Source organism: Asterias amurensis, chromosome 14 (genome assembly GCF_032118995.1).
Source record: "Asterias amurensis chromosome 14, ASM3211899v1".
In the NCBI taxonomy this organism is placed as follows: Eukaryota; Metazoa; Echinodermata; class Asteroidea; order Forcipulatida; family Asteriidae; genus Asterias; species Asterias amurensis.
The window spans coordinates 1,527,540-1,551,192 of NC_092661.1; the positions used below are offsets into that span (position 1 = coordinate 1,527,540).

At 38.2% G+C, this 23,653-nt stretch overlaps 2 protein-coding genes across 3 annotated transcripts; one reads left to right on the forward strand and one right to left on the reverse strand.

The window, feature by feature from the left end:
• The first annotated feature begins 51 nt into the window (after positions 1–51).
• On the forward strand, positions 52–15,122 carry LOC139947208 (uncharacterized). 2 transcript variants are annotated; one of them, XM_071945076.1, is made up of 5 exons: positions 52–191; positions 6,993–7,085; positions 8,180–8,392; positions 9,069–9,251; positions 10,507–15,121. In XM_071945076.1, the coding sequence occupies exons 1-5, from the start codon at positions 164–166 to the stop codon at positions 10,623–10,625; spliced, it is 636 nt and encodes a 211-aa protein (XP_071801177.1). In that variant the 5' UTR covers positions 52–163; the 3' UTR covers positions 10,626–15,121. The 2 variants fall into 2 exon arrangements, with proteins under 2 accessions (XP_071801177.1, XP_071801179.1); XM_071945078.1 differs by lacking the exon at positions 52–191 and adding an exon at positions 5,990–6,503 and having other exon boundaries at positions 10,507–15,122.
• Positions 15,123–16,546: 1,424 nt separating this feature from the next.
• LOC139947487 (pyruvate dehydrogenase E1 component subunit alpha, mitochondrial-like) lies at positions 16,547–23,508 on the reverse strand. Its single transcript, XM_071945413.1, has 9 exons — positions 23,358–23,508; positions 22,692–22,760; positions 21,928–22,101; positions 21,207–21,333; positions 20,366–20,457; positions 19,507–19,755; positions 18,975–19,046; positions 18,550–18,726; positions 16,547–18,057 (listed from the first exon to the last, which is right to left on the reverse strand). The coding sequence occupies exons 1-9, from the start codon at positions 23,406–23,408 to the stop codon at positions 17,884–17,886; spliced, it is 1,185 nt and encodes a 394-aa protein (XP_071801514.1). The 5' UTR covers positions 23,409–23,508; the 3' UTR covers positions 16,547–17,883.
• Positions 23,509–23,653: the final 145 nt, after the last annotated feature.

Below are 23,653 nucleotides of genomic sequence, written 5' to 3' on the forward strand. Positions count from 1 at the left end.
ATTGGATGAATTAGGGCGACCTCTCGAGGCCATGACATGCCAGCTCGCACCACAGAAACCATGGCTAACAAATTGAGTTACTGACGATCATGTCTAATTTTGGACTGGAAAATAACCCCGTAAGGTCACAGTTTCAACATGATTCCGTGAAGTTTCACTCAGGATGAGGGACCAAGGAGACTTCAAATCTGGTATGGACTTTGTCTCTGTCATATCTTATTGTAACAAGGTGTTTTTTAATTATTGTAAATCGGACCCAAAATTATAACGAGACATTACGGATTTTGGAAGGGGGGGGGGGGGGGGGGGGGGTGGATGGGACGGGTGGATTGGACGGGTGGATTGGACGGGTGTTGTTGTGGGGGCGAGAGGGGGTGACCGGTCATGCCAGTTGTTGGAAACTCGTATTTTCTTTACAATGGAGGTGCCAATATTGTATTTTTTAGATGGTGCAGTTTCGGTATCTAACTGCCACCTTTTCACTTTGAAATAAAATAACGTCTTATAATTTTAGGGAATTTAGGCCAAGTGAAGTTAACTTAAAAGAAAATACCAGTTGATCGTCCGGGTTTTTCTAAAGTGTCATGAGGAGGATGAGGACCTTTTTGTTTTGTATTGTTATTTTTTTTTAAGGTAGCCGCCAAGCGTTTTAATTCAAACTGGCCACCAATTCTTCAGTTTGATTTGAAGTCACCACTTACTTTATGTAGTTACTTACAAGTTCATAAAACAATTAAGTTTTAAAAATGAGAAATACACAGAAAATACACAGAAAATTTGTCTTTTTGAAAAGAAACAAGTAAAATAACAAATTTAAATAAAAAAGGATGCAGCCTCAAAAAAAGGATGAGGAAGGGGACGATCCACTGGTATTTATTTTTATTTGGCCGTATCATCGGGGTGGAAATTCAATTTGGTTCTTACTTTTCAATATTATGCCTTTTTTATTTTTTATTTTTTATGATTATTTTATTTTTATTGTGAAAAACTTGCGTGGCATCGGCAGGCCTGATACTTCACGGAGGCAACGGAGGCGATTGCCTTCGTTGCCCCTTGTCATTGCCTTGGTGCCCTTGAAATGTTACAGTAGAAATTTACAATATCCTCATAGGGTGCCCTTTGCCAAAGAGAAAATGCCTTGGTGCCCTTGCCCTTTCAAAAACGAAGCATACAGCCCTGCATCGGTTTTACAGATACATTTTTTCCAAGTGTCAATCTGTCTTCATAAATTACACTGTATTATTTTAGTGATTATGGTGATGTACCAAACAAAATGGTGCACCTACTTTAATTAAAAATGAGTTTTGGAAATGTCATGTTTTTGACAGTTTTTATTATTTTTGTTAATTTCTGTATTTAATAATATTTTATTAGTACAAAAGCTTAATCCATTCATTTTGTCTTCCCAAATTTAATTTGAGATCTCATCTGATTAAAGTTTTTTTTTAAAGAATTGTTTTATTTTATTAAATTCCATTCTTTATCATACATTTTTTCTGTTTCGTATAAAATACATGACAACATCATTGGGTTGTTTCAACTGTTTGCACATGTTCATCGTAAAATTTTAAAACCAAATTTGGAAACATTAATTACCAGGCCTGATACTTCACGGAGGCAACGAAGGTGATTGCCTCTGTGTCTCCTGGTCATTGCCTTGGTGCCCTTGAAATGCTCCAGTACAAATTTGCAATTTCATCATTAGGGTGCCCTTTTACCAAGACGAAAATGCCTTGGTGCCCTTGCCCTTTCAAAAACTAAGCATACATGTACAGCCCTGAATTACCAATTATTCCATTGTTTACATGCATGAACTCATACTGTAGTTAGTTCTCTTAAAAATTTGTTACTTTCAGTCAGTATACAGTTATGTACTGTACATGACTTACAGGATGCTCTAACACTGTCTAAGATTGATTCTGTCCTAAAAAGAACTATTCTTTAGCAGCACCACACACTTGGAACTGTCTACCACTTAATCTTACTGTAGATCTTGTCTTTGTACCATAAAATTCAAATCTCAAAACTTAGGCCCCTGCCTTATCTTTTAAAAATGTATGTCACAGGTTTTCAAGGACTAATTTTGTTGTGTCTGTTTTCTTTCGTTTTGTTTTGGTTTTACTGCACCTTGAACACTCAGCAGGGTGGATACATGTGTATGTGCGCATTAGTCTTTATTATTATTATTTTTATTCACTAGCTAGGGTGTTGAGTTCTGAAGTTTAATCTCAGTTTGGTGAAAAAAATGTTTGAAAGTGTATCTAGAACTGTAATGCTTCATGAAACAATTTCTGTATAGTTTTATAGAACATCAGGGTGTAAAAGTACAATTTTTTTCTATCATCCCAAAATCACCCGTGCGTTTTCATCCCCTGTGAAAAGACCCTCCTCAAACCATCACCAATAATCAATATCTTGATTGGGGATTTGCAATCTGCAGATCAATCAATGGATTTCTTTCTCCCTTTGTGAACAATGACAACGACTTTGTTTTCTGTTTCCCCACTTCAACGCCACCTTGGTGTGCTATTGGTTTTATTGACATTCTCTCGGTCGTTGCGCCACCGGGCATTGCAAGCTAGTGATTTTCTCTCAAATGCCATGAATTGCAGGTTGGTGTTCCATCCTTGACATGCTGCGGTCCCCTGGCCATGTTTGAGTTTCATGAAGTGTTTTGAACTTTCCGGTGGTCTTGAGGCGTTTTTAAATTTAGTTTTAAAAGTATTTTAGTAAGTGACCAAAACAACTTAGGGAAACTCAGCAAAATAAACGACAAGTGTACACTAACTTTCTTTTTTTACAAAAACCTTTAAATTATTTTAATGATCACAAGTTCTGAAATTAGTTTTATTTAAAGTTCATTCCAATCTTACTTTTTTTCAAAAGTATGCCCTGACTGCAACAATTGTTTCTATCATTGTTTCTATCATCTACAAACAAAAAGAAAAAAGTTGGCCCCTAATAATTTTCAACTAAGAACTGAAAAAAAAAATGCATGGCTGCAAAGTAAATACATAGTTTGGTGTAGTATATTATTTTATTTGGAAGCCATGTTTCTGTTGCTTGGTAGATTCAATATTCTTTTAAGAACTTGTCTTATACTATAGGTCTACATGTTTACGTATTACTGCGAATTGAGACTGCTTCTGAAAAGAACTGTCTTGCTTTTGTTAAAGTTCCGGATTGTTACCACGATCCAGTTACCATAACAGAGGATTTGTTGGTCTAAGCATCTATAGAAAAGACCACTTTTATGGTGTAAATGCGCCATGTGTAAATTTCTCTAATCCTGTCTTACCAACATGTACCTGATGAGATAATGTTCACTGAGGTTTCACCCCTTGATGACAATTGTCAGACAATACATTGCACAATCATGGCTGACAGTGACAAGTGTCACGGGATATCAGTCAGAGTTTTCCCTTTCAAACTGGTTGTCCGGTTTGTCATCAGCACCTGGCTGTACAATGTACTTGATGTATAAATTAAAAAAAATTAGGCCTACAGATTTTCAAATTGCACACAATTTTATACAAATTTTTGAAATACAATCACGAATTGAAATACAATCATGACTTGTGCCCCCTAAAATTTAAAGGGAAGGTACACGTTTGGTAATTACTCAAAACAAATATTAACTTCAAAACTGACTTGGTAAAGAGCATTGGAGAGCTGTTGATAGTATAAAACATTGTGAGAAACGGCTCCCTCTGAAGTAGCATAGATTTTGAAATAGAGGTACATGTCATTTCTCACTAAAATAATAAAAGACTTCTAGCTAGAAGTATTTTATTCCTATCTGAAAGCACACAAATTCGTCCAACAGGGGTCTTTTTTCTTTCATCATTTTCTCCAAACTCCGATGACCAATTGAGCTCAAGTTATAGGTTTGTTATTTTATGCATATGTTGAGAACACTGGTCTTTGACAATTACCAATAGTGTACCTTCCCTATAACACTAGTTTTTGGCGCTGTACAATAGGCCATGGTTGTTAAAATCATGGGAACATATAGTTTAAAGAGCACTGCTCCAATTCAATAAGAAACGTCCCTACATGCCAATAGGCCTACTCTTCTTGGCTTGGTTACTGTACATGCTGTACAGTATTTGCATTGATCCTCCTTCTGTTGACCACTTACAATAAAGTGGAAAGCCATTTAAAGCTGATGGTGGTTTGTTTGCCAAGGATCAACGCCTATCCATGGAGATAGAGGTTTTGATGCCCCAGCTATGTTAGGTTAACATTTAAATGTGAATGGCGAGTCTAGGGGATTGTCAATCCTTACCTGTTGCATGGGTTGGGTTAATTGTAAAGAATATACACTCAGGTTCTTATGAAGCCATTAAAGTGGGGTGGATGGGGCAGCCTTTTTTTCTTTTTCTTTTTAAACAAGGAGCAAGTGAACAATAGCCCAACAGACATTGACATGGTCAATGAAGAATGAAATTTGAATCAGACTGAAGGATCTTAAAAGACGAACTCTGATGGGCTAATCAAAATGGTTCACTGCAGCTCAGATTTACCAGAAAAGAATAACAGAAAAACAAAGATACATGTATGGTATCAAAGAAACACTGAGTTATGTAAGAAGGAGGTGTCCATGCACACAGCATTTTAAGGACTGAATCCCTTCCTCAGTAATGTTGCCAACAACAGAGACAGGAAGACTGTTCCTTAGGGGGACGGCAGTGTACAATACAATACAATACAATGTTTTTTTTATATAGCGCCATTTCATTTAGACCACAGCGCTTTAAACGCACAATAGCAATGCAGAACAAATGAACATTAAAGCAATAAACAGACACTAAGGAAAAAAATGTTTTTTAAGTGCTTTCTTGAAAATAGGCAGTGAAATTGAGGTGCGTATTGTGATGGGAAGATGGTTCCACAGTCCTGGAGCGGTTAAGGAAAATGATTTAGATGCAGCAGATTGAAGAGATTTGCTGCTCGGTTTATTTTCAGCAAGACGGGTTTTGTCTGATGCTGAGCGAAGCCCAGCCCTAGTTTGAATATAAAAAGAAAAACAAGATGTGGATGAAGCTTCTGTCCAAGCAGCAAGTTCTTGCAGCTGGCAAAGAGAGAGCATGTTCAGGCAATGAAACACTGAAGCGGGTTTTATCAGAATGAGATAATGTGTAGTGTAGTGAAAAGCCCCTTTCACATGAGATTACTTTAACAAGGGTCTCTTGCTAAATTGTAGCATGGTTGTCGCCTGACTGACTGAAATCACTGGCCTTAGACAAAAGGTCCAATGTTAAATTTGAGCCCTGTTTTCAGCAATTTTTGTATTTAAATAGCCAGAGATCTGTCTGTAAAAGTCTATAGATCATCTTGGACAGCTCTTGTACACACAATAAATAAGTTCCTATTTTTCTGAATAAAGGGTTTGTGTATCCATCAACAAGGGCTTTTTACAATAATACAAAAATAATATAAAATAGTACACCTCACCTTTTAGACATTGGATGTTTACTTTTAATATTTAACAAGAACGATGTTTTTAGAGTAATTACATGTATCAAAGGTAGGCCTTATTGTGTAAAATGTCAGACTCATACATGTACATGTCATAGGGATTAGCATTTCAGATGTTGATTTGCATTAATTGGGCGCTACGTGTCAATTATTATCAGGTGATTACGAAATGAATCTATTATAATCTTCAAACTTTATTGTGATTGTGTAAACACGCTAATGACCCGATTGATGGATTATGTGGATGCATGCTCCGTGAACTTGACTGGTCTCCATGGCAATTGAGTTGCATCTCCCGGCAACCACAAACAACCTGCTATACAGGTGGTTGCTGTGGCTGTGAATCGTACCAGCGCACCTTGATCAAATATCGATTATGGAATGTTTGATTTATCGCTACCAGTGTACAGTACAGTTTGCACAATAAAGGTTGTGGTCAGTGGTGGTGTACGTCGTACATATTGTGACGTTCGTCGAGAACAGGGTAGGGGAACGTTAGGACTTGGTGAATGAGATTGACTGGCACACACGTAATCATGACGTGTCGTGCTCAGGTTTATTCTCGAACAATAGCCTTGATAGAACACTGGTAGATTGGGTTCGTCCACTCATGCGCAAAATAAGCACAGCTACTATAGTAGGAACCATCTGAAGTACATAAACCACGTGTACTGCATTAATTGTTCTTAAATAATGCATTACATTGCACTCAGCATGTTAAAATAGCTGTCATTACTCGGGCGTGATGTCAAACTGTGCTGAATTATTTAACATCATGTTTCAGTGCCGCTTATTTTTATTTTATTCGGGAGACATTTTTTCTTGTGGCTGTACCAGAGGCTGGTAATTTGTTAAGTCTCATAATTTAGAAAAGTCTTTCTGCGGAAGTTGGATTCACGTTTATCAACAGTCTTTGTTCTTCGCTGCTCCTTTTCGGAGTCTTGGATGTTCTTTTTTTTAAAGCCTTGACTCTAGCGTGGCAGACGTCTGAACGGATGAGATGACGAGTCCGAGTAAAAATGGTGCTTGAATTAATTTACCTCTTATTGGTTTTTTTGTTTACAGGGTTCTCCAGAGGTTTTTCAGGGAAATTATGGACCCAAGTTTTTCTAGTTTGGCTGAAGCATGTATTTTGAAACAGGATCCAAGAATGATTATTTTCTGCATTGTTTATGTTTTGCTCTACAAGCTCTCATCGTACAATCGGGGGAGCATTTAAAAAAAACAATTGTGAAAAAAAAAAAATATTTGTTGCCAATCTATCTCAATGAGTGTGTTCAGCCAAATTTCTGCATTCTTATCTTAGCCTGCATTTTGTGTGTATTTACCTAATCGGCCTTCAGTTATGCGCTTATTTGCGCTAAAATGCACTAATTTGTGCATGGGAAAATCCATGGCATGCATTGTATTGTTTTCCCTTAGCTGCGTACACAAGGTATTAACATGATTAATGTGTACAGTTTTTAATTTAATATTAATTACAAATTTCTTTTCATTTTATTTATTTGCAGTGAAGCGGTTCGGCTACACAGGTTCAAAGACAACTAAAAGCAATACAAGGAATGATGAATGGGATACAATAGCCTTAGCAAAACCAATAACAGGTAAGATGTACAATTATGACAATTTATAATGAATATTTAATACCTAGGACAGTTTAATTCCATTCTGATTGGTCTAGATTGGGTTTAAAGGGCCCTCTGTGCAGTTTGGAGCATTCTGTATGGTTCTATTGATGATTTTTTTTTTATAATAGAAAAAAATAAAAATGTGTTTGCTTTATTGCTTTGTTGCCTACAAGCAGCGAACGACGTATTCTAAAAAATTAAGGAATGCCAAGAAATAACAATGATACAAAAAAACATAACAGAATCAAAAACAGCTAGGTGCCATTTAAAATGCGAATGGGGGAGGGGATAGCACTTTCGCTATTGACCCAATTCACCTGACGTCATCATCAGAATAATATTGGATGGGCCATTTTGGTGGTCAATGTCAACGTGTGTTGTTCAGTGAAGTGCGCATTTTAGGTGACGCGGCATTAACATATTAACCAATTGACCACCAACATGGTGAGCGTGGCATCAGTCGCCGCGTGTGAAGGGGGTGCAAAGGGTCAATATCTATTAACACAGAAAAAGCAAGGGATGATATATGATGAAAAGAAAACAAAGGGGCAGGGTGTGGAGATAACAGGCTGGTTTAAAGCCATTGAACACTTTCTGAACAGCTGAACAAAAATTAAAAGTTCACAGATTTACAAATAACTCAAAGGCAGTGGACACTATTGGTAATTACTCAAAATAATTACTATCATAAAACCTTACTTGGTAGCGAGTAATGGGGAGAGGTTGATAGCATAAAACATTGTGATAAACGGCTCCCTCTGAAGTGAAGTCGTTTTCATGAAAGAAGTAATTTTCCACGAATTTGATTTCGAGACCACAGATTTACAGTAGAATTTGAGGTCTCGAAATCAACTATCTGAACGCACACAACTTCGTGTGACAAGGGTGTTTTTTCTTTCATTATTATCTCTCAACTTCGACCGCCAATTGAGCTAAAATTTTCACAGGTTTGATATTTTATGCATAAGTTGGGATACATCAAATGAGAAGACTGGTCTTTGACAATTACCAATAGTGTCCACTGCCTTTAACCAACTGAGGCTAACTTGATATAACTTTTATCATTTCAGAAACCAAAGAGCTCAGTGTGCTGAACGACACCTGGAGCATTCGCAAGAATGTCTCACTGGAAGGAGGTCTGTTAAAACCAGAGGGGAACTTGGTTCAGGCTGCCCCCTCTGGGTCGGGGTTCTACTCCCGCCACGGCCAACACAGCTCACTGAAATCATTTGAGGAGTTGAGATCAGCGCCCGGTTTCAACTCCACGGGGCAAGCTGGAACTTGTAAGTTGCTCAATGTATTTACTTTATTTTATACATTAATTCTGGTTGTGAGGTAGCCAGGGCCCAATTTCATAGCGCTGCTTAAAGACAGTGGACAGTATTAATTCTTTCTCGAAGAAAACTGCGTCACTTCAGAGGGAGCTTTTTCTCACAATGTTTTATACTATCATCCTCTCCCCATTACTCGTAATCAAGAAAGGTTTTATGAGGATAATTGTTTTGAGTAATTACCAATTAGTGTCCACTGCCTTTAACGGTAAGGATGACATATCAAAATCGGAAGCGTTCCAACATTTTTTTTTTTTTTGAGCGCTTAGAGACTTTCTTTTGGAGGGGTGTTGGGCGCTATAGAAATACGGTTGTTATTATTATTTAAGCAAATTTTCAAGATTTTTGTAGAAGAGACCTTTGCTAAGGTGCAAGCGTGTTTCACAGGTTAGCAAGAAAATTGAGCGGCCATATTGCGCGCTAACCGTGGATTTACATTGTTACGTCATTCATTTTCACGCAGTTAGCACTTGAAGGTTAGCGTGCTTTTTCGTGCGCTATCGGTTAGCAGTGCTTTGCATTACATATTTATGTTGGTTGCTTGGCTAGTAAAGTGAAGTTCGCTTTTCCAGATCAGGTTTCCTACTTTCATGTTTTAACTTGATTTATACCACTTCTCACTACGCAGCAAAAAGCTTCTCGCTGAATCAACAGAGGGCGGGCTACTCGTATTCCCAGCCGGAAGCGGTCAACACGGGTACATCGTTCCCGATGCTGACATCGTCCAGCGTTGGAGGGAATCATAATCTCAGTAGATATGGAGAAACAACTCAAGGAGGATCAAACCCAGGGAGGATCCCAGGGGGAGGAGGTAAGGATCATGGAATGGCTGCTGATTTCAATTGCAAATTTGTTTGAGGGAGCATTTTTTGAAATTTGGGCACCTCCTGTTCGTGTAAAGGAACGGAACTGTGTGAGCACACAATTTTATAATCTAGTCCCACTTCTGACACCATCTTATGGGTTCATACGTATGTCATATGATTGAGACTAGAGGAAGAGACATTGGATACTTGACTTTGTTGTGAACTCTTTGGGTCATTGTTGTTGATATTAATGTGTTTGTATGTTTGTTTGGTTATTGATAAGTCCTTCGATCTATTTTCATAACATGTTTATTTTATGAGAAGAGTAATATTATTATCTTTTGAATTTTTCTCCTCATGTACTATTTCAAATATCTTTGACTTTATTGTTTTTGTTGTTCTTGTTTAATCCCTTGATCCACTTCTAAATTGATTTTTGCATTTTATAGATTCCTTGTCATATTTCCAGTGTATTTCTTGTTTGTTCTCATTTGATCATCTTCATGTTATTTAATAACCAATTGCTAGTGATAATTTGGCTTATAGAGTTTCCAATGAACAGGTGGTGTGAGCTTTGAAACCTTTGCAGTGTGTTTCGGTATTAAGAAAAAGAACTGATGATGTTTAGGTTAAACCAGCAGTTCCTCTCACAACAAGAGATTTGTGTGCATAATGTAGTGTTACAGTTGACAGTCATGACATTCTGCCCACAAGACGTACTTAAATCTTCTTTCTGATTATTTTGACCTCAGAAAACTCACCTTTTCAAGATGTAGTAGTAATAATTTCTTTCTAATAATAGTTTTGTTGCTTTCGACTGTAAATCTTTGTATGTTCTCCCTAATTGCATGAATTGTCATTTTACTTTCTTTTCACTGGATAGGCCTATGTCATTGTATTTGTTTACACTGTATCTATGCTTAAGAATGATTAGCGCATTAAAAATGCAAATTATTATTATTATTATTATTATTATTATTATAGAAAGGTCAGCAAAATGGTTATGTTACCTTACCGTGTTATTTACATTTTGTGGTTTGATGTTTTCTATGCTGAGTTTTATTGAATCTTCCCTCTAATGCTTGCTTCAATTTAGGTTTTAGTAATGTTTTTATTGTAGAATGCGTCCATGTGTTGTTAGCGCTTGTATTTAATCAAACCAAACTTTGTATTGTCCTATATATAAATAAATAAGTAAATAATTATCCACTTTGAATAATTGTTATTTGATTATTGACACTGTTTCCTCTTTTTTCGCAGTGGGTAAAGCGGCACAACTAGGCATGAATAAACCGGGTCAATTCGGCAACAGCTCCCCACAGCTCAGCAGTAACCGAACCTCATCATCCGGAAGCGGGAAACAGTGGCCGAGTTTCTGACAGCAGCTTGAAAAGTTTGAAAGTCTAAAAAGTATTCAGCGGTGTGAGATAGTGCTATGAAAAGCGCTTGATTCAGAGATTTGCAATGAGTGATTTGCAACAATATAGCCCCTGTTATTATATTTGTTTTCACCTGTAATTTGCTAGCTTAATGCGTTGCTGGCCTAATTTTATGGTGGCTTGATATGAACATGTATCATTGGGGCCATTCAGAATTGTCAATGCTTAAAATTTCGAAATTGTGGGTGAGTGGGCCAAAAGAAATGACCGAAAATCAAGATTCAGTTCCTAGTTAATTCTTTGTAGAAAATTACTGATGTTTGATTTGATTTGAAATATCTGGTTCATTGAAGGCATTAATTCTGTCTTCAGAGTACAGATTTGATTATAAAGTCATTCAATGTTTAAAAAACAGTTTGGGGTAGGTAAAAAAAAAAAAAAAATTGAACAAAAAAAATCTTTGACAATTCTGATTTGCCCCAAAAGGCCCTTTCACTATAACAGAGGTCCTTGATGGTATGTAGACCAGACTTTGACCAATGTCCCTTGTTTTTTCACTATGAGAATAATGATTTCCCCATAGCAAAGGTCCTTGTTTATTATTGCATGGTAATTGTTGGACATGCAGTAGCTAGCTGCTTAGGTCGAGACACTGGCCTGCCTTGATCATGATGACCCTCTTAAAGACACTGGACATTATTGGTAATTGTCAAAGACCAGTCTTCTCACTTGGTGTATCTCACCATATGCATAAAATAACAAACCTGTGAAAATTTGAGCTCAATTGGTCGTCGAGGTTGCGAGATAATAAATAGTGAAAGAAAAAACACCCTTGTCACACGAAGTTGTATGCTTTCAGATGCTTGATTTTGAATTTAATTTTGAGGTCTTTGAAATCAAATTCGTGGAAAATTACTTCTTTCTCGAAAACTATGTTACTTCAGAGGGAGCCGTTTCTCACAATGTTTTATACCATATCAACCTCTCCCCATTACTCATTACCAAGTAAAGTTTTATGCTAATAAATATTTTGAGTTATTACCAATAGTGTCCACTGCCTTTAATTTGCGTTTTTATTTTATTTTGGGTTGACAAAAAAACTACAGATCATTGTTGTATATAATTCTAATATGAATTTTCTATCAAATTGTGTTTATATTTAATTAATTTATATTAATTGTGCTTGCTGTGTGTTTGTGGTTTATTCATATCATATTAATTTTAGATTTTATTTTTTTGAAATCATTCCCTGTAAATATAATTGTTATAGATTTTTTTCGAGACATCTACTCTGCAGTTCTCTCACTAGTCTTGTGTATTTTGTTGGTGATATATTTTTACTGTGTACATTTGTGATGAGTATATTTAAGGACAGTAATTCTGCCACCAAGGGAAAGTTTTTATAGTGAAATTACTATCATCTTTCCTACCAAGATTCGTTAATGAAACTGGTTAACAAAAAAAATCTTCACAGAGCTGCAAGTACAACATTTCTACATGTAGTATAAGCATTGAGGAAGGCAGACCTAAGTATTTTTTTGCAACTGAAATGTAATGTTCAACTGCCTCTAGCTAACGAGGAATCTTGGTGGTCTGTAGTAAGATACTGCTCTAGAATTGCGAATGTCATGGGTTTGAATCCCACCTGAGTAAAGTGCTAACACACATCGGTGTGGAGGGGTAAAGGGTAAAAACCAAAATTAATATTCCTTATCCCAGATGCAAATTTAACATGAGACTGCCCAAGGCGGAGGCTATAGGCCTACTAGTTCTTGGTCAAAATAAAAGGTTAAGTAATAACCTTTACCCAGTCAAGCTCAAAACAGACCCAACCAAACAGTCCACGTAATACAAGAACGTGCCTATTTGGCATCGCTGAATGCCACAACAAACTCTCCATTGTTCACTGGTTGAAATATCAAGGAGCAGGGACCCTGATCTGTGGTGTTTGGTTACCATGCCGTTCATGCATGGATACCAGTTTGTTTGATCTCCTCCTGTGTACGCTAACGAGGTAAACAAACATAATACTACGTCGACGGATTATGTTGCCAAAGCAAGCAGGAATAAGTTCACTGCCAGGGTTGAATCTTTCAAAAGCTGCTATTTGAAGCAAATATGAACTCTCTAACATGTCTAAAAGGTCGGTTTCAAAAATGCTTTTGGAGATAATCCAGCAATGCTGTAGAAAAAAATAGTCATTAATTTGAATGACCTTAAATGCACTGGACACCTTTGGTAATTGTAAAAGGCTAGTATTCTCACTTGGTGTATCCCAGTAGTTTTAAAAACAACTCAACATTTATCATTTTTTGTGTGTGCTGTGATTGTTTGGCTCTCGGTTTGCTGACTCAGTATTATAGTTATTAAGTGTTCACATGTTTTTTTGTAAAAAAAACACTACGTATACATGTACATGTACATGTACATGTAGGTAAAATAAACTGTTTTATATGAAAGGAATATAAATAGATTGTGTGTATAAAGGGGGATTTTTATAACTGTTTTCCCTATGGGAAAATCATAGAGTCTTTTGGAAGATTTCGAAAGGGGCAACAAAGCCAAGACTAGGGCAATTAGGGGGACCCGGGGAATACCATTTAGGCAAAAGCTTAGTGGAAAACTGTTCGGCAGAGGACGGGTAACCATGTGTGCCTGATGGTGTATATTATCTTCAAGTACGCGCTAATCATCCAATCAGATTGGCAGAATAGAGTGGTGATAAAAAACCTATATTGCACGGCTAATATCACTACCATGCGTCTTGTGTGTTCTATGTCACGCGCCAAGTTTGCTTGAAGATAAATACGTTATCACACGCGCGCTCGTGGAAATACGGAAAATATAGCGCGTCTGCGTCCCTTATCCAACTCGGCCTTCAGCCTCGTTGGATATGGGACGCAGAAGCGCTATATTTTTCCGTATTTCACTCGAGCTTGTGTGATAACTTATAGTATCAGCAATTCACAGTTGCCTTTTAATACACTTTGATACGCACACTTGATTGTATATATGTATTTTCTAGTTGAGGTTTATTGAATACGTTTCAATATCTGCAGTGCATCATTCGATTCACTTAAAGAAAAATATATTGTGTTTTAAAGAAGTGAGAAACTGAATTAGAGAGACCTGGCTTGATTTCACAAAGCGTTAAGATTTATCTTAAAGGCATTGGACACTATTGGTAATTGTCAAAGACTAGCCTTCACAGTTGGTGTATCTCAACAAATAAATAAAATAGCAAACCTGTGAAAGTTTGAGCTCAATCGGTCATCGAACTTGCGAGATGATAATGAAAGAAAAAATACCCTTGTCACACGAAGTTGTATGCGTTTAGATAGTTGATTTCGAGACCTCAAGTTCTAAACTTGAGGTCTCAAAATCAAATTCGTGGAAAATAACTTCTTTCTCGAAAACTTTGGGAGCCATTTCTCACAATGTTTTATACCATCAACCTCTCCCTATTACTTGTCACCATAAAGAAAGGTTTTTTTACGCTAATAATTATTTTGAGTAATTACCAATAGTGTCCACTGCCTTTAAAGGCAAAATGAACCTTTAGTTTTTGGATCTGCTTGATTGTTCTAATCTTAGATCGCTTCACACTTGCGATCAATCTATGCTCTTGTGAAGACCTGCTAGTGAGCCTCGACCTAACTGTAGTTTCTTAATTTTCGTATTTGATCAGTTAGTGAATTGTTCTGGGAGAATTAGATATGAAAACTATATTTGTTTGCTTGTTGAAAAACAAACACCAGACTCGGCTGCTGGCTTCAATTGGATTTGAACTTACTGTCCCCTACTTGTTAATTTAAATTTAATCTAAAAAGCACTCAAAACCAAAGAGAAGTTTTGATGTTGCATTTAAGCCATAATACACTTTCGGTACAGAAAAAAAGAAAAAAGTTCACAGATTTACAAATAATTTACAGGGTTTACAGAAGGTAATGGTGAAAGACTTCTCTTCAAATATTGTTCCATGAAATGCTTTACTTTTCATGCTTTTTGAGAAAACATTAAAACAATACCAATTAGCGATAGCGAGAATTACAGATTTATTTTAAACACATGTCATGACACGGCGAAACGCGTGGAAACAAGAGTGGGTTTTCCCGTTATTTTCTCCCGACTCCGATGACCGATTGAGCCTAAATTTTCACAGGTTTGTTTTTTTATATATAAGTTGTGATACACGAAGTGTGGGACTTGGACAATACTTTTTACCTAAAGTGTATAATGGCTATAAAAAATGACAAATCCCTTTTACAGTTCTGCTGTGCACAGCTGTGTTCATAGAAATGTTGTAATAATTATGAAACAATTTGAAATTGTTACAGTTGTATTATATTTTTGTAGAAAGATGTTGACATCAAATAACAATTTGTTTTCATAGAAATCTATAAAGATCTTGTGTTTGACTGCTTGTTTTTCTTATTCCATTCTTATTCCGATGGCAGTTTATTAACTTGCGCAAAAAAAATACTGACTTACGCCATCAAAATCGAGTGTGTAAGTTGCGCAATTTTTGTGGCGCAACTTTCAGACTTGTGCTACTTTAGACATAGTGTAACTTTCGTGAAATTTCGTGAAATTGACTGAACTCGACTATGAATTAGTGGCGCAACTTTACCATTGCGCAAGTGGACTTACGCAGCGGCGTAAAGTTTTGTGAAGTTGGCTGCTGGTCATTTATGTTGGTAACAGAACTTAACAGTAATAAAAATGGGCATACATGTAATTTGTATGTATTCGGTATGTATTCGGGAAAAATTAATCAAGAACAAGGGATGACCTTAACATGGAATAGGCTGTAATAGGTTTTTCATGCTAATTGGTTAAAGATGCTATGTCAGATTTTTGGCCCCAAACATTAAAAAATAGATTTGTTTGAGTGAATGGTATTTCAAAGAGTATCACCCGCTCTAACGTAACTTTTACTTTTAATGGTCAGGAATCATGACAAAAATTTAAAACGTTTCTTATAAAACACATAAGAATTGGTCACGTGATATATTGTCGGGATCCCGACAAAAACTAATTTTGAGCACTTCATTTCACTGCTACTAATAATTGGCGGACTTTTTCGAGCAATGGCTCAAATGAAAGCTTGTAACTTTCTCGACCCTCATCAAAATACCTATTGAATTTTAAATCAAAATTTTGGGGTCAAATCGGCCAAAAATCTGACATACATGTAGCATCTTAAACAATTTTCCATATCTTTTTTGAGGGCAAAACAAAATTGGAAATTTGAAGTAGAATGTCAAGAGTCCAATTTCAATTTCATAGAATTCTGCTCTTATTGGCAATCATTTTGTGCACTCCTAGGGCACCAAAAGCGCAGTATTTCCTGTTAGTAGAGCCTCGAAATTGGGGCCAGTTCTGCTCTAAAGTGGGCCCCCTACCAAGAGGACCATGAATTGGATTCAAACCCAATGACCAATTGCCATCATAACTTAAATCCAATTAAAGGCAGTGGACACTATTGGTAATTACTCAAAATATTTATTAGCATAAAACCTTTCTTGGTGACAAGTAATGGGGAGAGGTTGATGGTATAAAAATTGTGAGAAACGGCTCCCTCTGAAGTGCCATAGTTTTCGAGAAAGAATTTTTTTTCCAAGACTTTGATTTCGAGACCTCAGGTTTAGAACTAGAGGTCTCAAAATCAACCATCTAAATGCACACAACTTCGTGCGACGCAAGGGTGTTTTTCTTTCATTATCTCGCAACTTTGATGACCAATTGAGCTCAAATTTTCACAGGTTTGTCATTTTATGCATATGTTGAGATACACCAACTGTGAAGGCTAGTCTTTGACAATTACCAAGTGTCCATTGCCTTTAACACTAGACCACTTAGCCCCAACAGGTTAAATCTTAGGACAACATGGAAATAACACAAACAAACGGCAAAAAGTATTTAACTTCTTAATAAATAATTTGTTTTAATCATATCCATTTTTTTTTCAAAAAAGCAATTTGGTGTACAAACTAAAAACAGCCTATTGCTGAAAGAACATTGGATTAGGACTAAATGTATCTGTGAGGGCAAAGATGGTTCTTGTGATTGATTTAGCGTTGTGCGCTACATACTTGGCAGCACAGGCTGTATACTTCTCTTGTATCCGAGATGATTTAGCAGCTCTATGAAATTGGGCCAAGATCTTCCCCCTTCAGTTTTAAGTTCCATTGACTAAGTAACATTGAGTAACATTTCCTCCATTTATACCAAAGATTAAAAACATTTCTAAAAACTTAGCAATATTATGATCATGCAGGACTGGAATTTCATCTTTGAGAGGGCGAGGCCATTTCAAAGGGCACTTCCATCGAAAAATGGTGGTTCAGTGGTTAGACTTCAGGGCTTGCTATCAAATGGTTGTAGGTTCGATTCCGACCAGGCCAATCACTGATTTTACAGTGATGAGAAGTACATGTGTATGTCGTCTAGTTTGAATCACAAATTCTTGATTTGTGCAATTAATCATAGACGTTCTATAATCATAGACGTTCAACCAATGTTTTACGAGACAGATTGTCTGTTGCCAGCTTGGTGTTTATTTCCCCTTGTGGGAGTCTGCCAAGTTTGCTTGAAGGGAATATGGTATAAGCATACAAAAACACTGAAAACATCTTTGAAAGTATATTGACCCCTTGCACGCACGTCACATGCGGCGACTGTGCCATGCTCACCATTTTGGTGGTCAATAGGTTTACTTGTAAACGCTGCGTCGCCTAAAATGAGCACTTCACTGAATAATGCACAGTAGCATTGCCCACCAGTATGGCGCATCCAAGATTATTCTGATGATGACGTCAGGTGAATTGGGGCAATTGGGAAACCTTTGAAGGGCCAAGACCAGGGCAACAGAAAGCCATGGCCTCCGTGGAATTCCAGACCTGATCATCATGACACATCACACCCTTATAATTAAGCCCACTCCCGATTACAATGGATAATTATTACAATATCTTTCTGGTATTAATGACACCAAAGGTACCCACTCAATTGCCTAGCACTGTGACCCACAGCGTTCTCCCCTTAAAAATGCCCAGTTTATGCTTCCTGCAAATGCTAAGCGAATTTTGACATCACATCGCTGTTTTCGCATTGAATTTTTATGCAGGAGTTAAACACAGTTCAACGGTTGCGAAGTTGTGACGTCAAAATTCATATCACATTCGCATTCGCAGGAACTATGAACCGGGCTTAATACAGCTTTATGTACTATTTTTACACGTTATGTTTTAACAGTTTATGTTTTTTGCACGTGGGATGGGTGGTATGAATAAGGGTCAACACCTCGGATTAGAAACGGAGCGTTGTTGCTGTAGATATCTGTGAACGCTTCAGTAACTGGTAGTTCGGGATCGGCCTTGGCTTTATTGTTGGCTTCGTCGATTTCCGCCCTGACCCCGAGGTCAACAGCCTAAGAATAAAATCAAAATGGGTGGAGAAAAACTGTGTTAATTTTATTTCAAAATATGTGGTGTGTCATAGCGGCTTAGAGCACCGATCTCAAGCTCTGGTATTTCTGATCAGCAGAGTGGGTTCGAGACCAATAGTCGTGACACTTAACCAACTGATTTGGGGGTGCCAGTCAGAAGCCATGCACCTGTTAACTTCCCTGTAGCCAGGAGTCACACACAAGCTTTAGAAACAACATGGGAAGCAGCAGCCAGGGAATTGACTTAAGGGGATGCGACTTTTTATTTCAGGTTTAAAAAAAACCCCAAAAAACACGGCAAAGAAACTGACTGGGTAAATGTTAAATGATTTGGGGTTGAAAAAAAAAAAAAAAATACTATTTTGGAATATTATAATAAACAAAAACCCACTGTGGTATAATTTTGTGTCCCCAACTGCAAGAATAACATACAAAATTAAGTAAACTGTAATCATTTGTTGGAGTGACAATCACCTTTAGTTCTTGAGCGGTGGCGAGTCCACTGGACGTCATCCTATCTCTGAAGTTGGTAATGGGATCCCTCTGTTGACGGATTTCCTGCACCTCGTCGCGAGTACGGTAGCTCGTACCCGGGTCACTCATACTATGTCCACTGTACCTGTAGGTCTCTACCTCCATGACCAAGGGACCCTGGGGAGGGGGACGGAGAATGTGAAAAGATGAAGTAACATAAATAAGGGTACAATTCGAGACAGGGGTCGCCCAAAAGCTGCACTGAATAAACAATGTAACAAAGTGGAGTGGTAGAAGCATAGTAGAGCTGAGAAGAGCAGCGTTTAAAAGAGAACAGGTGATGGCGGCGTCTCCAGGAGTGCGCCACCATTGCAACTTGAGGTGGGGCATAAAAATCTATCAGTGTAAAAGAAGTGAATAATTACCTTTCCTGATCTGCAATAATCGGCGGCGAATTTCGTAGCTTCTCTAACTGCAAGTACATCCATCCCATCCACCTGTTAACAAGAACAGTTACTCTGTTTAATACAAGAAATAATTGCATCAGGGGTCAAGAATAGTAATAACCATACTACTTTTAGCCTTGTACAAAAACTTAATTTTCGTTTTTTATTTATTGCAATGGTGAAACGCAAAATCAGTGCGATGGATTTGTGGTTTACGATCTCAATTGTGATAGTGACGATCATGAATCTTTACTTAAGTGAAATCAGCTTCTGGGCAGAGCCATGAAATTGGGACTAGGGCCCAATTTAAGCCTGTAAGCATAAAAACTTGCTTAACAGAAACTGGTCACCAGCCACAATTCTAGAAAGTGTAAATTGGTGCACCACTCATTTTTGCTTAGCAAAGAAATTTGCTAAGCAGTATTTTCTGCTTAGCAGCTTTATGAAATTGGGACTGGGTGAGATGAGGTAGCACAAGACACTGAAGGGGCTAAGTTCAGTATTAACTGACCCAGATTCCAGGCACATAATCCCCGCGTGTGTAGTAATCAGTTGACGCAGCCGCTCTCTCCACTGCCGTCCCCATACCGTACTTATTATTCTCACAGACGAATATACAGGGAAGTTCCCACAGTTTGGCGATGTTGTACGCCTCAAAGATTTGACCCTGGTTTGCAGCGCCGTCCCCGTAGAGCGATACGCAGAGGTTGTCGCTGCCGCTGTACTTGAGGGCCGTTGCGATTCCAGCTCCTAAAGGTACCTGTTGTAAAGCAAACATTTTTATGATTAAAAAATGAAAAAAAAAATGTTTAAAGAGACAACAGTCACAAAGGAATTTAGAAGATGCTAGGTTGCAGTATTTCCATTGTCTGACTTCAGCTTTGGCGGCGCTGACAAGATGTCTAATCTTAATAAATTTAAACTTTGCATTTGAGAAAAACAATATTATTTGTTTTTTTGCCCATAAACCAATTTTGGAAACTTTGCATGGTGGAAATATAATGAGACGAGGTTTGTGGTGGCACCATGGGGGAATCTCTGTTGAATGTCGTAGTCCTGAGAAAATTCGGTGGTTGACAGTTCAATGATGCGATCAGTATGCTCTGGCTCTGATGGTCTTCGGGAGGATGCTGGCCTCTGTTGCTTGATGCTGCTTATACAGTTATACCAGTCAATCTCCAAGGCAGTACTTAAGCAACATCCAGTAACAAATTCCAGCATCCTCCTGAAGACAATCAGAGCATACTGATCGAAATGTTGAGTTGTCAACAATCGGTTTTTCTCAGAAACCAACAATACTCAAAAGAGATTTACACACGGTACTACCAGAACCCTAACCGGACTGTAACATCTATTAAAATCTGACTAACCTGTGCTCCGACAATGCCGTTTCCACCGTAGAAGTTCTTAGTGTACATGTGCATAGAGCCTCCCTTGCCTTTAGCGCAGCCTGTCCGACGACCTGCATAGAGTAAAGAGATCATGTGACAACTGTTATCACCTAAACTGCCCTCTAGTGATATCTTCCTGTCGGTGTGCACACTTATTGCATTGAGCTACGTTTGACGATCTTACAACTGACCTCACTCCTTATTCAAATTTATGCAAAACACAATGTCATACCCATAACACCCTCCCAGCCTACCCGTTAGTTCACCCAGTATGCCCCCTACTGGTATGCCAATGAGGTACGCCCAAACCACACCCAATCCCTTCCCATCCTACCCGTCATTTCACCCAGTCTGCCCCCTACAGGTACGCCAATGAGGTACGCCCAAACCACACCCAACCCCTTCCCATCCTACCTGTCAGTTCACCCAGTCTGCCCCCTACAGGTACACCAATGAGGTACGCCCAAACCACACCCAACCCCTTCCCATCCTACCCGTCATTTCACCCAGTATGCCCCCTACTGGTACGCCAATGAGGTACGCCCAAACCACACCCAACCCCTTCCCATCCTACCTGTCAGTTCACCCAGTATGCCCCCTACAGGAACGCCCATATGAGGTATGCCTAAACCACGCCCAACCCCTTCCCATCCTACCTGTCAGTTCACCCAGTATGCCCCCTACAGGAACGCCCATATGAGGTATGCCTAAACCACGCCCAACCCCTTCCCATCCTACCTGTCAGTTCACCCAGTATTCCACCTACAGTCTGACAGTGTACTGGTACGCCCAAACAACGCCCAATCCCTTCCCATCCTACCTGTCAGTTCACCCAGTATTCCCCCTACAGGTACACCCATAAGGTATGTCCAGCCATGAGCTCTGTATGCCGTTATCACTGCGTCATCTTTCTTCATTGCTGCTACAATGCCAACTGCGCAGGCCTCCTGCAAAATGTTAAGATTACATTAGGTTTAGATGACATTAGACACATGTAGTAAACCAAGAATCAGAGTTGAAATGAAGAGTTTAGGTTTGCAGTCACAAAATGTTGTACAGAGTAAGGATCCCAACTGACGTATGTGAAAATTGCTAAAAGAATGGCTTCTAGGCCGGGGTTCCCTATTATTCTACATCCGGAACCTACCAGATGTTGCAGTTCAGTAGGTTTTGTGACTCTCTATGATTACAACTCTGTGCATTTACAGAAATACTGGCCCTCGAGCCTGTGGACCAGTGTACGTTTGAGCCCGGAGAAGCAGTCCAATGGGACCCAATTTCATGGCTCTGCTTACCGTAAGCAAGGCATCGGCACTTACGAAAGCAGGGAATTCTGTGCTAACAGCAAGCATATTTCACGGGTTAGCGGGGAATTTTGGCTTCTGCCCGTGCTAACTCCACGTTACTAGGCATTCTACGCTTACAAGGCTAGCACAGAAATTCAGCGCTTGCACGTAAGCGGGGAATCGTGGTCGTAAGCGCAGAATTCTGCGGCAAGCATCGCCATGGAACTTGGCCCAGATGTCAACCTAATGTAGTACCTGGCCAGAGTATAGATGACAGAAGCCTCGGACCTCCTTGGACTTGTAGAGATTACCAGCTGCCGTCTCAAGACGTCTGATGACCTGCATCTGGCGATAGTACTTCAGAGCATCTTCTCTGGTGACTGTCACCTCCGAAGAGGGACCAGACTCAAGCTTATGGAGTTTGTAGTCCTGTGAAAAAAACAGCAGGATGACAAATAGGCGTCAGTACATCAATTAATCTAACATTTGTTGAGGGATGGTTGGCGAAATCAGAATTACTGAGGTGAATCCCTTAATCCTTGTTGCTTTATGGTGTGAAGATTTCTTGTAGAGTGCGCCTTGAGAACTAGCTAATCGATGGATAATTTTTTAATGTATGTGCGCTATACATTGTATAAATGTGAATATTATTATCTTTAATATTATTCATAAACTTTTTTCACTCCTACAACTATAAGAGGTTCATTCCGCTATTTCTTGTAGAGTGCGCCTTGAGAACTAGCTAATCGATGGATAATTTTTTAATGTATGTGCGCTATACATTGTATAAATGTGAATATTATTATCATTAATATTATTCATAAACTTTTTTTACTCCTACAACTATAAGAGGTTCATTCCGCTATCGTCTCCACGAACGAGGTTCGCTCTGCTATCATTTGTAGAGATGATAGCAGAATGAACCACACAGGTCTAGGAATATTATTTATCAACCAAGGCAGATCAGAACTGGTTTTGTTTGACTGTTAAACTTTTAAAGCCTAGAACTTTCCACTTACAAGAACAGGAAAGGAAGCCTCTGTTTGTTCACTGCTTAAATGACGGCTAGCTGCAACCCGGATTCCACTCTAATAAATAAAAGACAAATAATCACATCAATTATTATTAATTATTATATTATGGTTTATTAAAAAAGACTACTACTATAATTGCAGCCCAACCAGCTGAATTTCAAAACTCTTTCCACAAAAAGAAGACTCATTGGTCTTATTTAATAAAAATTTCTATATGAGTGCACTCTTCATAGAAAAAATGTAAATAAGTCCAAGTCTTTTTTTGTACTGTTTTTGTACAAAATCTTAATGATCCATTTCAACCATCATGCATTGCAGGGATTGCAGGATTTGTTTTTTGCCCATTTTTTGTATTCTTTAATAACTTAATTAATTTTTTAAATCTTGTGGAATTTTTCAATTTTGTTTAGCCCTGTCCCTAAGCCTGACTTGAGGATTGGCATAGTATAAATCAATTGCCTCGCTAAACGGATATATTCGGTCCTAATAAATCATAAATGTTCTGATAAGAAAATAATAAATATCCACTTTTTTAGATTAGATGATGATGATGATGAAGAAAGTGAAACGAAAGGGAAAACAAATCAGTTCCAACACAGTTTATTTATATTATGTATCAAGATTAACAACCATTCAGTCATTATAACTTACCGATGAGCGGGAGGAAACATTCCCCATTCTCCGGAATACAACAGAAAACATAATTGCAGCAATCAAAGTTAATAAATTACCCCTAAAAAAGTTACTAAACCAAAGAAAGAATTTCACTTTTGTCAATCCGTTCGCCGGCCTCAATGACCTCTGACCTCGTATGACCTAAATAATCTGATGATTTCCCACAACCTTGTGTGTTTCGTCGCTCGAATTTGGGAGCGAAGTTGCAGAAAAGGCTTAATTTTCACAACTATCCATGTGATTAGTGCATCATCAGCGGGGATTGGTACACA